The sequence below is a fragment of the Pristiophorus japonicus genome, chromosome 8 (assembly GCF_044704955.1).
Source record: "Pristiophorus japonicus isolate sPriJap1 chromosome 8, sPriJap1.hap1, whole genome shotgun sequence".
Classification (NCBI taxonomy): Eukaryota; Metazoa; Chordata; class Chondrichthyes; family Pristiophoridae; genus Pristiophorus; species Pristiophorus japonicus.
This window is the reverse complement of record NC_091984.1, coordinates 218,729,183-218,744,735: the sequence shown is the minus strand read 5'-3', so window position 1 is coordinate 218,744,735 and position 15,553 is coordinate 218,729,183. Positions and strand designations below refer to the sequence as shown.

At 45.9% G+C, this 15,553-nt stretch overlaps 1 protein-coding gene across 1 annotated transcript in view; it reads left to right on the top strand.

Annotated features, from left to right (window-relative positions):
• The window catches only part of inpp5jb (inositol polyphosphate-5-phosphatase Jb), a 101,479-nt gene that overhangs the window by 71,963 nt on the left and 13,963 nt on the right, over positions 1 to 15,553 (top strand). The window contains exons 8-9 of the mRNA XM_070887926.1: positions 4,869 to 4,978; positions 10,062 to 10,278. Of these exons, the coding sequence (XP_070744027.1) occupies positions 4,869 to 4,978; positions 10,062 to 10,278 (327 nt within the window). The remainder of the gene's footprint in view (positions 1 to 4,868; positions 4,979 to 10,061; positions 10,279 to 15,553) is intronic.

The window sequence follows — 15,553 nt, the reverse complement described above, 5'->3', positions numbered from 1 at the left end:
TTAGGGTAGAATGGGGGAGGCCAGCCAGGAGTGAGTTGGAATAGTCAAGTCTAAAGGTAACAAAGGTATGGATGAGGGCTTCAGCAGCGGATGAGCTGAGGCAAGGGCAGAGACGAGCGATGTTACGGAGGTGGAAATAGGCAGTCTTGGTTATGCTGCAGATAGGTGGTCAAAAGCTCATTTCAGGATCAAATATGACACCATGGTTGTGAACTGTCTGGTTCAGCCTCAGACAGGAGTTGGGGAGAGTGCAGGCCTTTAACCTCAAGGTCCTAGATTTCACTCTAACCCCAGGCTAATGGGATACAAGGCTCTCTGTTTGCCACTGTCAATTGAGCTTAGGGCAATCTCAATCCAGCTCCCAGTGGACAATGAGCCAATAACACAAACTGCCCAATTGATACTCATTGGAAATCTCACTGAGAAATGGCTACCCGATGTCTGATCGGAGAATTAGAAAATGCCATATGGCTGAGTTTTTTAAAATTTGTTCATGCAAAGCCAGTATTTATTGCGTATCCCTAATTGCTCTTGAGAAGGTGGTGATGAGCTGTCTTCTTGAATCGCTGCAATATGTGAGGTGAAGGTACTCCCACCACAGTGCTGTTAGGGAGGGAGTTCCAGGATTTTGACCCAACGGTGATATATTTCCAAGTTAGGATGGTCTGTGATTTGGAGGTGGTAGTATTCTCATGCGCCTGCTGCCTTTGTCCTTCTAGGTGGTAGAGGTCGTGCTGTCAAATAAGACTTAACAAGTTGCTGCAGTGCATCTTGTAGATACACTACAGACGCAGTACTCTGGTGGTAGAGGGAGTGAATGTTTAAGGTAATGGATGAGGTGCATTCCTCCAGGCAAGTGGAGAGTATTCCATCACACTTGTGACTTGTAGATAGTAGAAAGGCTTTGGGGAGTCAGGAGGTGCGTCACTTGCCAAGAATACCCACCCTCTGACCGGCTCTTATAGTGCAGTAGTGGCTGGGCATGTTGGTATTCTGTATCAATCCTGGTTGTGAATGAGTCTGGCATTGGACGTAATAAAATGGAAAAATTTGTTACCAAAACGAACATGAATTCACTAGAATTTAAAAAAATGTGCCTAGAATCTATCCGATGGCTGAATGGGTAAATACATGGTGTTGCGATGGTTGTCACTAGAGACTTAGGCAGCAACCTTTTCTGACCTGTAACATCTTTGTATATTCTTTCTAATATGCACGCTGCATAAATAGAATACATCTGCAACTGCTCACAAGAGTGTCTGCAGTGGGGTCTGCAGTCTCCCATACCGGGATGTGATAGCAACCACTGCGTGGCACAAAGAGTTAACACTAGAGCTGCACAGCCTGTCCTCTCTGTGTTCTTGGCCTACCTTTACCTCAATGGAATCTTACAGCTGCCCATTTTGTCATAGCCCCAAGGAAATAGGGACTGAACAGTAGGCGCGTTGTCATGACAACGGGTCCATTTGGGACATGTAAAAATAGAAAATTCAAGCGTTTTCTGGCTGAACCTAAAGCTCTTCATCTTTCTGCCTGAGTGGGATAAGCAGACCCGCACCGGCTGAAATAAAAAGGGAATTGTTGCAAAAACACAGCAGGTCGGAAAGGAGATAAGACTGGTTAGTGTTTCAGGTGTTGCTTCAGTAGAACCCAGGCCTAGTTTGCTGATTTGTTCTGAAAGTGGCTGAGATTTCTTTCTTTTAAAAATATCTTTGCCTCAGTTTCCTCCCTTTTCTCCTAAGTGTCAGCTGTGACTCAGTGGGTAGCAGTCCCACGTCTGAGATAGAAGGTTATGGGGACCAGAGCACATAAATCTAGGCTGACACTCCAGTGCAGTGCTGAGAGAGCGCGGCACTGTCAGAGGTGCCGTCTTTCGAATGAGACGTTAAACCGAGGCCCTGTCCGCTCTCTCAGGTGAATGTAAAAGATTCCATGGCACTATTTCGAAGAAGAGCAGGGGAGTTATCCCCAGTGTCCTGACCAATATTTATCCCTCAATCAATGTAACAAAAAAACGGATTATCTGGTCATTATCACATTGTTGTTTGTGGGAACTTGCTGTGTGCAAATTGGTTGCTGCATTTCCTCCCAACAAAAGTGACTACACTCCAAAATGACTTCATTGGCTATAAAGTGCTTTGAGACGTTCGGTGGTCGTGAAAGGTGCTATATAAATGCAAGTCTTTCTTTTAAGTCTCATCTGAAGATGCTGACGGATGCTGGGATGGGTTCTACAGGTTGTCCTCACCCAAAGCGACCTTTCTTCATGTGTGATCCGGGGCACTTCTATGGTGGACGGCAGCAGCGCTAAATGTAATCTTGTCCTGAACTGACTTACACACGGGAGCTTTCCAGTATTTCCCTCCTAACAAAAGTGACTACACTGCCAACTAACATGATTTTCAGAGTCCCGGTGAGTCCTTTGGCGCTAGTGTAAGGGCTGTGCAATCCTCGGTCAGTACTACATGCAGTTCTGGTCACCACGTTACAGAAAAGATGGGATTGCACTGGAAAGGGTGCAGAGGAGATTTACAACAATGTTGCTTGGACTGGAGAATTTTGGCTCTGAGGAAAGATTGGAGATGCTGGGTCTGTTTTCTTTGGAACAGAAGAGGCTGAGGGGAGACTTGATTGAGGTGTATAAAATTATGAGGGGCCTGATTAGAGTGGATAGGAAGGACCTGTTTCTCTTGGCAGGGGGGCAACAACCAGGGTGCATAGATTTAAAGTCATTGGGAGAGATTTAGAGAATATGAGGGGAAATTTCTTCACCCAGAGGGTAGTGAGGGTCTGGAACTCACTGCCTGAAAGGGTGGTAGAGGCAGAAACCCTCACCACATTTAAAAAGTACCTGGATGTGCACTTAAAGTGTCGTAACTTACAGGGCTACGGACCAAGAGTTGGAAAGTGGGATTAGGCTGGATAGCTCTAGGTCGGCCGACATGGACACAATGGGCCGAAATTCTCTCCTCCCGTGCTTAAATTTCTATGATTCTATATTGAGGTCTTGGCACCTCCTGTTGGTACTGCGAGAACTGATCACTCTTTATTGTACTGTGAGCACTGGGCACCCTAGGTCAGTACTGTGGAGACTGGGTGTCCTGTGTCCAATACTGTGTAGACTGGATGTAGTATTGTAAGGGTTGGATGTCTCCGATCAGTACATTGGTTGATATTATGAAGGGTGGGTACCCTCTGTTCGCATAGTGAGGTCATGGCTGCCCTCTCTCAACTCTGTGAGGTCTACATGGCATCTATTGGCGTTGTTAAGTCTGAGCACCATCTGCTGCTACTGTGAGGTTAGATCGTCCTCTAGTGGTACTGTGTGTTCCTGCCGACCTAAACCAATGTTTCCTGATTGACATTCGTGAAACTAAGAATGAATAGATCACGAGCCTGAGTTTCTGATTTATTCAACCAGAACTACATTTATTTCTTATTACAATATCTTTCGCCCTATTTTGAGCACATCAGAATTTGAGCAGACTATAAACTCAGTGATGTTCCCTGATCCCAAGTGTCATAAAGTAACAGGAGAACACAACAAATCGTTCACCCCACATAGCCGAGTATCTTATATTATCAATGTTGTGACACACTTCACAATACTTTAGATACAGACATCAGTGACGAGTGTGACTATGTACTGTAAATATGATCAGGCTCTTTAACTGAAGGATCCTTGACATCAGCACCACTTTATATTAAATCTTTATTAAAATTCATTAATGAATTGGTGTTTATCAAATTTAGGGATGTAAGTACTGAGAATTGAATATTCTCCCATCTTTTTTGTGCAGTCCTAAAATCAAGCACTCCCTGTCAGAGGCAGAGTAGTCAGAAGCAAAGTAGTATTGAGCGAATGCTGCACTGTTAGAGGCGCCCTCACTGTACTGACCGAGGGTGTCCAGTTCTTGCAGTACCGATAGGAGGTGGCCCAAAGATTGCCCAGCCCTCTACATTTCATCAACGATGTTCCTCAGGCCCATCTTCAGGAGTGCGTGAGTGTGATATTTTCCCATTCCCGACACCAGCCACCCTGAGTAAGATGGTGTGGACCCATGCCCGTCAGGAATTGGGTTGTAATTGCCCCAAATTCATTTCACTCAGGATCCTTACAGACCACAGACAGAGGAGACTTTTATCCCATTTATCTGGGCTGGATGTGAATGAATATGTGTTACAGAGAAGGACAGTAAAGCTCTGTCCAGCCCCTCTCATCACAGCCGTTATAAAACAATCAGTATTGGAGAAAAAACTTACATTTACACAGCACCTTTCACAATCTCAGGGTGTGGCAAAACACTTCACAGCCAGTGAATTAATTTTGAATTATAGTCAATGTTGTAGTGTCGGGAAATGTGGCAGCTAATTTACATACATTACATACAGTCTATAGCACAGAAACAGGCCATGGTCTATTCCGGCATTTATGCTCCATGCGAGCCTTATCTAACTCTGTCAGCATATCCTTTTAATTCATACACAGCAAGGTCTCCCAAACAGCAATGAAATAAATGACCAGATAATCTTTCTTTGGTAGTGTTACTTGAAGGATCAATGTTGGCCAGAACACCAGGAAACTCCCCTGTTCTTTTTCAAGTATTGCCAGGGGCCCGTGAGAAGTGGATGGGGCCTTGGTTTAATGCCTCATGTGAAAGTCTGGCACCTCTAACAGTGTAGCACTTGCTCAATACTGCACTGAAGTATCAGACTAGCTTATGTGCTCAAGTTTTGGACAACCTTCTGACTCAGAGGTGAGAATGCTGTCACTGAGCCAAGGCTGACACCAATCAATTGATGCTAAAATAGTTTGTGTGCCCTAGTTTCTGCACTGCTTATAAACAATGTTGTTTGTCTCTTGACAGTTGAACATTGCAAAGGTGATTGAGCCAGCACTGAATGGATTTCAGGAAGGTCCTCTCAACTTCAGACCAACGTACAAATATGATGTAGGCACAAACACATTTGACACCAGGTATGACAGCTTCAGGCCTCTGGGATCTCTCAGATTTCTCTGCATTCGCAGCATTTGTTATTATGGCTAATCTGTGACAAGCTAGAAAAATCACCTTAACTAACTGCGTGTGGTCATCCATTATACAAAACACTTCTAGGTCAGAGGGAACAGTCAGCAAATTTCCTGTACTTGACTATGGATATAAAAATACACCAATATATTGTGTACATCCAATGGAAAAGGAATTTAATCTGAAATACCTGCTATATTTCTCAGTTGTTTGCAGCTGATTTGATGGGAAATTATTGGGAAATGCTTGAAATCTATATTGAAAGATTATTTTCTCTCTTTGCCCTCAGTGTTCTCCCCTTTTCTTCTGAAAGTGCTGGCTCCTGCTAGGGTATAATTCTGTGGTCACCAGTTGCCCCCCCAGTACTTTGCCCAAGTGGCCTTCCTTCATAGGTCAGTCTAGACATTGAGTGTCAGCAGACTTTTTTTACGATGGCTAGCACAGCCAAGCTTGATCCTGTCGCCACCTGATGCCCACACACTATAGTGTTTAAGGGCGAGAATCTTTAAGAGGGCCAAAGGCACTTGTGAAATCAACCACAGCATGAATCAAACAGAGAGAAATGGGTGGAAAATAAATCTTACTATTGTGCTAGACCTGCCACCTAGGAACTGATCCAGTGTAGGGAGCTGTTCCTGTGTATTCCCATTTCCTTTCTTCTCCCCTTGTCCTTGTAGTCCATTGTACTGACCGAGGGTTCCCAGCTTATTAAACTGGATGTGTAGTGACTGATAGGAGCAGGCTTGTGCCAGGCTAAGATCTTTCAATAAAAGTACACAAAAAAAGATTTTTAGGGGAACAGATAGGGTAGATAGAAAGAAACTATTTCCGCTGGTTGGGGATTCGAGGACTAGGTCGCATAGTCTAAAAGTTAGAGCCACACCTTTCAAAAGTGAAATTAAGAAACACTTCTACACACAAAGGGTGGTAGAAGTTTGGTCCTCTCTTCCGCAAACGGCAATTGATGCTAGATCAATTGTTAATTTTAAATCTGAGATTGATAGCTTTTAGTTAGCCAAAAGTATTAAAGGATATGGGCCAAAGGCGGGTATATGGAGTTAGGCTAACCCAGAACCCAGGTACTGATCTTCAGTGAATGGCAGAACGGGCTCGAGGGGCTGAATGGCCTCCTCCTGTTCCTATGTACTCTTTTGCTTGCTCCACTTTTCACTTCCTGCCTTCCAGGACTGAGCACTTTGTTTGCTGTGAGCTGGGCTGGAATCCTGTTCCTGTGGCTCTGCCAGGGGTCTGCATAGGTGGATGCCTGGTGAGGGCCCAAACACTGAATGGATTTCAGAAAGGCCCCCCCTGTACCACCCTGATAACACATTAGCGCGCCGTGTGGGAGGACCCATACACGTTACAGGGTAATAGGATGTAGTTTTGATTCCTTCATTCCATAAGCTCCCACTGTCACTGCCTGGATGCCTATCCACGGCAAAGGGTAAATCAGAGGAAGTGCTTTCCCCACCTCCTTATGCACATGGCCAATTCTGAGCACTGTTGACGGAGGCCTGGAGTCGGTCATGTACCTGTTTGCTTAATCAGAGTGTATGTTTGTGTGTGGCTTGGTAAAACTGCAAAGCAATGAGACCAAGTGTCAGCCTTGGTTCAGTGATCGCCTCTGAGTCAGAAGGTCGCAAGTCCATGTCCCACTCCAGAGACTTGAGCAGATAATCTAGGCTGACACTCCAGTGCTGTAATGAGGGAGCGCTGCACAGTCGGAGGTGTTGTCTTTCAGATGGGATGTTAAAGATCCTATGGCACTATTCAAAGAAGAGCAGAGGAGTTCTCCCTGGTGTCCTGGTCAATATTTAGCCCTCAACCAGCACTCATAAACAGATTATGTGATCATTAACACATTGTTCTTTGTGGGACCTTGCTGTGCGCATATTGGCTACCAAGTTTCCTACATTACAACAGTGACTACTCTTCAAAAAAGTACTGAATTAGCTTTAAAGCGCTTTGGGAAGACCTGAGATCATGAAATACGCCATATAAATGCAGGTTCTGACTGTCAAGTTCACAGCTCACAGTAAAAAGAGAATATTGGGCTGGATTTTGTTGTGAGCGGTGACTTGCCCATAGACTTTCTATAGGGTTTTGCACGGCAAGTTGCTCTCAGTGGGACTTCCAAACAGCGCAGCACCCTTTACAGGGCATCTGGGGCCTGTGTGAACAGGGTAAGCGACTGTGTATCTCCTTAACTAATTAGATTGAAAAATAGTTAGTGAACAGTGCAGTCTGAACCAGGAAGTGTCAGTTAGAATATTGAATTCAATGTCAAATCAGGTACAGAAAGTGAAATAAAGAGAGGGAAAGAAAGATTGGATTAAGGGAGGGAGATAAAGAGACAAAAAGGAAAACAAGTTAAAAAAAAAATTCAGTTTATAAAAAAAATCTGTAACTGTTGTGTATGCACGCCTGTTTACTCTGTGATGTCTGTAACACTGTAATGCAACACTGAATGTACCCTTACACTACACACCTGACCTGTACACCAGAGGGCGCTGTTGCTGGAGACCCAGTATAAAAAGGAACTCACAGCTTGTTGTCCTCACTCAGGAGCTGCAAATAAAGGACTACAGGTCTACATAGTTTAAATATCATACCCCACCTCATGGAGTCATTACTAAAGGTGCCTACATACACTACAACTGGCGACGGGAATATGAGGTCACAAACCACAAGCTCAGCATGTCGAATCTCAGCGTCTTTCAGCAATTTACCGATGGGGAAGATTGGGACACTTTTGTAGAAAGATTGAAACACTCAAGGAGACTGGCTGCACTGTGCGACTTTGGCGACCACCTAATTGAAGCACTAAGGGACTCTAAACAGATGAGAGCAGTGCACCGCATTGATACTTCTAAGGGCAGAAACGCTGCCTCAAGTCCCGCAACCCTGGGTCTGCCACATGGGGCAAACCGGCTAGCCCCGTGCTGGCGCTGTGGAGGAAACCACAGGGGCCACCAGTGCCGCTACAAAGACTATGCATGCAAAGAGAAAAGGCACCTTCAAAGGATGTGCAGAAAAAGCTTTACTCACCGCGTCTCTGATGAGTTGGTTGATCACCGCGGCTCCGACACAGATGAAGGTGAAGTTGCTCAACCCCAGAAGAAGAGTATGGAACTCATACCTGCTCCATCGAAAGTTCTCTGTGGACAATGAAAGTAGACGTCGACGGGATCCCAGTTTCTATGGAGAGCGACACAGGGGCGAGCCAGTCTGTAATGAGCCAAGCGACCTTTGAAGAACTTTGGATGATTCCCGCCAATCGACCTCGAACATGGATCCATCGCTGCATCCAGAGGTTCCACTGTCCAGCTCGACGGCGCGGCGACGACTCCATAGCACCACGGCGAAATCTCCAGGACCGAGGATCCAAACTCCACTTTCTGGGCCGAGGCAGGACTCCAAGAGGTGAACATCGATGAAAGAAATAGATTCCCAACATCCAGGATCAAACCTGTGGAAGAAAAAAACCACCACAGCCTACCTGCAGCAGGGCCAGAAAATGGCTGCAGCACCACAAGCAGCAGAACCTAAAATCAAAATGGCCATAGCCATACCACGAGGAGCATTGGGGGAGCATCACGTGACACTGAGCAGCCAGTCAGATTTGAAGGCTCCCTTAAAGGAGACCGGTAACCAAAAAAATTTAAAGGGGAAGTTTCAACTATTTGAGTACACAGACTTTAAAGCTACAGATGCAATTAAAGGGTGCAAGTATGAAAATGTATGCAATGTAACCATGAATTGTGACACTGGTTTAACTAATATGACTAATGAAATGAAGGCATGTGTCAGTAAGGTTAAGAACAAGTTTATTATGCTTAACAATAATGATAGAGAATGTGATGCCCCTTGCAGGACACACACACAGCCAGTGGGAGCATACCCACTACAGGGACAGTGGGCAATAGGCAGCCCAGCCACCACTAATGGCAACCTGCACCAGACCAGCCCTACAACCCCTGGCCACCAGTGCCAACACCAGGAGCATGAGGCCAATATCCTCCAGCTTCCCTGGCAAACCCTGGGATGACCTGACCCTCATCTCAATTGGTGGACAAGGAGCCCACCCAGTCTTGTGGCCCTGCCCACCACCCCACAACAATGGTGGACAAGGAGCCCATCCAGTCTTGTGGCCCTGCCCACAACTACCCACATACACACCACCCACTGCTGCCGTGGCTACTCCCCCTGAGGGATCCCACAACAGTGACACCCACATGGTCTGTGTGTGAGGGAGGGGAAATGTACAAGGCCAGCCTCAAGCACAGGGGGTCACACCTGGCAACCACACAACCCTCACCACAACCTCCCATAGCCCACCACTGATCACCTCCTCTGGGCATGACAATAAGGATATGAAAAATGCTTAGGGGGGAGTGTTGTTGTGTATGCACGCCTGTAACACTGTTATGCAACACTGAATATACCTTACCTGTACACCAGAGGGTGCTGCTGCTGGAGACCTAAGGGTCTGCAGGTAACCCAGTATAAAAAGGAACTCACAGCTTGTTGTCCTCATTCAGGAGTTGCAAATAAAGGACTACAGGTCTACATAGTTTAAGTATCATACCCTGCCTCGTGGAGTTCATTACTAAAGGTGCCTACATACACTACAATAACAATAATTAAAAGCTGAAGGAATGAGACCTCACACATGTAAAAGTTAATTTTCAGTGCCAGAGAGATTGTTTGGCAATAATTAAGACTTATCACACTATTCAAAGGGTACTTAGACTGGAATGGATAAGCCCTAACTTTTTGTGGCGAGTTTAGTCTGTATCTATGATGTCAGTTCAGGAACTTCACACCTTTTGTGTGGGGGGGGGGATACCGTTTTTGCACAGCTTACGGAGAAGCAATATATCTCAGACAGCAACTTATGGATTTTTGCGTTTAACTATGTGTCTCCGCTCACTAGAAGTTGATGTCCGATTTAGCCTCATAGCAAAATCTGGGCCATTATGCTTTTTAATTTGAAAGCACACACTGCTCCAATTATCCAATGTTTCCTAGTTCTAAGAAACGCAAACCTGCCTGGACGGATCGGATTCTCTGGAGGGTGAAAATGTCCGACTGCTACGACCTCTCAAAGAATTCCACAGTATTGGCGAGGAGCAAATCCCCAGATGGCAATAGCAACCACATTCAAGTGATCCAGCATGTTTACCGCAGTCACATGGAGTACCTCATCAGTGACCACAAACCCGTCACCGCCATCTTCTCCCTGAAGGTGGGTCATTGCAGCTCGAAATATTAGCTCTGAATATCAGAAAATGAGAAAACGGTCTCTGAACTATGCGGGAGTAGAGGATTGTAATATAGACTGTGTGTAGAATACTGTCTCTCTCTCTCTGTCTTGTTGTGGGAGGGATGTTAGTTCTGGACACAGCAGTTTACCCAAGAATCCTGTGGTTGCCTGCTGAGTTGGATGAAATATTGGGGGTGCAGTGCCCATTCCTTCCTGCCAACTCTTGCAGCCCTGTCTGTTGCTGTCCTAATTCCAGATTCTCTGCCTGCCGCTCTCCAAGGACGAGTGTGTGATTAGGGTGTTGTTACTTATTTTAGTCATGATGATCCGGCAATCTTGGTGTGGGACAGACTTGATGGACCAGCTGGTCTTTTCCTGTCCATCAGCAGAGACTCTGTACACTGGCAAAAAAACACATCTACCTACATCAAATGGGTGAAATAGACCACATAGAATTATATATAATTGCATCGAATTTATAGCACAGGAACAGGCCATTCGGCCCAAATGATTTATGCCAGTGTCCTCATCAGCCTCCTCCCACTTTATCTACTTCACTTATCCTATAGATATATTTTTCTATTTGTTTCTCCATCATGTACATATCTAGCTTCCCCTCAAAAGCATCTATGCTATTTGCTTCAACCACTCCATGTGGTAGCAGGTTCCGCATTCTAACCACTCTCTGTGTAAAGAAGTTTCTCCTGAATTCCCTATTGGATTTATTAGTGACTATCTTATGGCCCCAGGTTTTGGACACCCACAAGTGGGAACATCTTCTCTATGTCTACCCTATTGAACCCCTTCGTAATTTTACAGACCTCTATCAGGTCACCTCTCATAGAAACATAGAAACATAGAAAATAGGTGCAGGAGCAGGCCATTCAGCCCTTCTAGCCTGCACCGCCATTCAACGAGTTCATGGCTGAACATGAAACTTCAGTACCCACTTCCTGCTTTCACGCCATACCCCTTGATCCCCCGAGTAGTAAGGACTTTATCTAACTCCCTTTTGAATATATTTAGTGAATTGGCCTCAACTACTTCCCGTGGTAGAGAATTCCACAGGTTCACCACTCTCTGGGTGAAGAAGTTTCTCCTTATCTCGGTCCTAAATGGCTTACCCCTTATCCTTAGACTGTGACCCCTGGTTCTGGACTTCCCCAACATTGGGAACATTCTTCCTGCATCCAACCTGTCCAAACCCGTCAGAATTTTAAACGTTTCTATGAGGTCCCCTCTCACTCTTCTGAACTCCAGTGAATACAAGCCCAGTTGATTCAGTCTTTCTTGATAGGTCAGTCCCACCATCCCGGGAATCAGTCTGGTGAATCTTCGCTGCACTCCCTCAACAGCAAGTATGTCCTTCCTCAAGTTAGGAGACCAAAACTGTACACAATACTCCAGGTGTGGCCTCACCAAGGCCCTGTACAACTGTAGCAACACCTCCCTGCCCCTGTACTCAAATCCCCTCGCTATGAAGGCCAACATGCCATTTGCTTTCTTAACCGCCTGCTGTACCTGCATGCCAACCTTCAATGACTGATGTACCATGACACCCAGGTCTCGTTGCACCTTCCCTTTTCCTAATCTGTCACCATTCAGATAATAGTCTGTCTCTCTGTTTTTACCACCAAAGTGGATAACCTCACATTTATCCACATTATACTTCATCTGCCACGCATTTGCCCACTCACCTAACCTATCCAAGTCACTCTGTAGCCTCATAGCATCCTCCTCGCAGCTCACACTGCCACCCAACTTAGTGTCATCCGCAAATTTGGAGATACTACATTTAATCCCTTCGTCTAAATCATTAATGTATAATGTAAACAGCTGGGGCCCAAGCACAGAACCCTGCGGTACCCCACTAGTCACTGCCTGCCATTCCGAAAAGTACCCATTTACTCCTACTCTTTGCTTCCTGTCTGACAACCAGTTCTCAATCCACGTCAGCACACTACCCCCAATCCCATGTGCTTTAACTTTGCACATTAATCTCTTGTGTGGGACCTTGTCGAAAGCCTTCTGAAAGTCCAAATATACCACATCAACTGGTACTCCTTTGTCCACTTTATTGGAAACATCCTCAAAAAATTCCAGAAGATTTGTCAAGCATGATCTCCCTTTTACAAATCCATGCTGACTTGGACCTATCATGTCACCATTTTCCAAATGCGCTGCTATGACATCCTTAATAATTGATTCCATCATTTTACCCACTACTGAGGTCAGGCTGACCGGTCTATAATTCCCTGCTTTCTCTCTCCCTCCTTTTTTAAAAAGTGGGGTTACATTGGCTACCCTCCACTCGATAGGAACTGATCCAGAGTCAATGGAATGTTGGAAAATGACTGTCAATGCATCCGCTATTTCCAAGGCCACCTCCTTAAGTACTCTGGGATGCAGTCCATCAGGCCCTGGGGATTTATCGGCCTTCAATCCCATCAATTTCCCCAACACAATTTCCCGACTAATAAAGATTTCCCTCAGTTCCTCCTCCTTAATAGACCCTCTGACCACTTTTATATCCGGAAGGTTGTTTGTGTCCTCCTTAGTGAATACTGAACCAAAGTACTTGTTCAATTGGTCTGCCATTTCTTTGTTCCCCGTTATGACTTCCCCTGATTCTGACTGCAGGGGACCTACGTTTGTCTTTACTAACCTCTTTCTCTTTACATACCTATAGAAACTTTTGCAATCCGCCTTAATGTTCCCTGCAAGCTTCTTCTCGTACTCCATTTTCCCTACCCTAATCAAACCCTTTGTCCTCCTCTGCTGAGTTCTAAATTTCTCCCAGTCCCCAGGTTCGCTGCTATTTCTGGCCAATTTGTATGCCACTTCCTTGGCTTTAATACTATCCCTGATTTCCCTAGATAGCCACGGTTGAGCCACCTTCCCTTTTTTATTTTTACGCCAGACAGGAATGTACAATTGTTGTAATTCATCCATGCGTTCTCTAAATGTCTGCCATTGCCCATCCACAGTCAACCCCTTAAGTATCATTAGCCAATCTATCTTAGCCAATTCATGCCTCATACCTTCAAAGTTACCCTTCTTTAAGTTCTGGACCATGGTCTCTGAATTAACTGTTTCATTCTCCATCCTAATGCAGAATTCCACCATATTATGGTCACTCTTCCCCAAGGGGCCTCGCACAATGAGATTGCTAATTAATCCTCTCTCATTACACAACACCCAGTCTAAGATGGCCTCCCCCCTAGTTGGTTCCTCGACATATTGGTCTAGAAAACCATCCCTTATGCATTCCAGGAAATCCTCCTCCACCGTATTGCTTCCAGTTTGGCTAGCCCAATCTATGTGCATATTAAAGTCACCCATTATAACTGCTGCACCTTTATTGCATGCACTCCTAATTTCCTGTTTGATGCCCTCCCCAACATCACTACTACTGTTTGGAGGTCTGTACACAACTCCCACTAACGATTTTTGCCCTTTAGTGTTCTGCAGCTCTACCCATATAGATTCCACATCATCCAAGCTAATGTCTTTCCTAACTATTGCATTAATCTCCTCTTTAACCAGCAATGCTACCCCACCTCCTTTTCCTTTTATTCTATCCTTCCTGAATGTTGAATACCCCTGGATGTTGAGTTCCCAGCCCTGATCATCCTGGAGCCACGTCTCCGTAATCCCAATCACATCATATTTGTTAACATCTATTTGCACAATTAATTCATCCACCTTATTGCGGATACTCCTTGCATTAAGACACAAAGCCTTCAGGCTTGTTTTTTTAACACCCTTTGTCCTTTTAGAATTTTGCTGTAATGTGGCCCTTTTTGTTCTTTGCCTTGGTTTTCTCTGCCCTCCACTTTTCCTCATCTCTTTTCTGTCTTTTGATTTTGCCTCCTTTTTGTCTCCCTCTGTCTCCCTGTATAGGTTCCCATCCCCCTGCAATATTAGTTTAACTCCTCCCCAACAGCACTAGCAAACACTCCCCCTAGGACATTGGTTCCGGACCTGCCCAGGTGCAGACCGTCCGGTTTGTACTGGTCCCACCTCCCCCAGAACCGGTTCCAATGCCCCAAGAATTTGAATCCCTCCCTGCTGCACCACTGCTCAAGCCATGTATTCATCTGCGCTATCCTGCGATTCCTACTCTGACTAGCACGTGGCACTGGTAGCAATCCCGAGATTACTACTTTTGAGGTCCTACTTTTTAATTTAGCTCCTAGCTCCTTAAATTCTTTTCGTAGGACCTCATCCCTTTTTTTACCTATGTCGTTGGTACCAATGTGCACCACGACAACTGGCTGTTCTCCCTCCCATTTCAGAATGTCCTGCACCCGCTCCGAGACATCCTTGACCCTTGCACCAGGGAGGCAACATACCATCCTGGAGTCTCGGTTGCGTCCGCAGAAACGCCTATCTATTCCCCTCACCATCGAATCCCCTATCACTATCGCGCTCCCACTCTTTTTCCTGCCCTCCTTTGCAGCAGAGCCACCTACGGTGCCATGAACTTGGCTGCTGCTGCCCTCCCCTGATGAGTCATCCTCCCCAACAGTACTCAAAGCAGTGTATCTGTTTTGCAGGGGGATGACCACAGGGGACTCCTGCACTATCTTTCTTGCACTGCTCTTCCTGTTGGTCTTCCATTCCCTATCTGGCTGTGGACCCTTCTCCTGCGGTAAGACCAACTCACTACACGTGATACTCACGTCATTCTCAGCATCGTGGATGCTCCAGAGTGAATCCACCTTCAGCTCCAATTCCGCAACGCGGACCGTCAAGAGCTCGAGGCGGATACACTTCCCACACACGTAGTCGTCAGGGACACCGGAAGTGTCCCCGAGTTCCCACATGGTACAGGAGGAGCATATCACATGACCGAGCTCTCCTGCCATGTCTTAACCTTAGATACCCTTAAATTGGTAATAACAATGTTATAGTTCACTTACTGATATAAAAAATAAAAGAAAAGCTACTCACCAATCACCAGCCAATCACTTACCCCATTGGCTGTGACGTCACTTTTTGATTACTTTCTACTTCTATTTTGCTTTCTCTCCCGCTGCAGCTGCACCGGTACGCTGGCTCTCGATCTCCCGCTGGGCTTTTGACAGGTCGCTCCCCTCTCACCAACTGCCGCTGGCACTCGATCTCCCGCTGGGCTTTTGACAGGTCGCTCCCCTCTCACCAACTGCCGCTGGCACTCGATCTCCCGCTGGGCTTTTGACAGGTCGCTCCCCTCTCACCAACTGCCGCACCTCTCGATCTCCCGCTGGGCTTT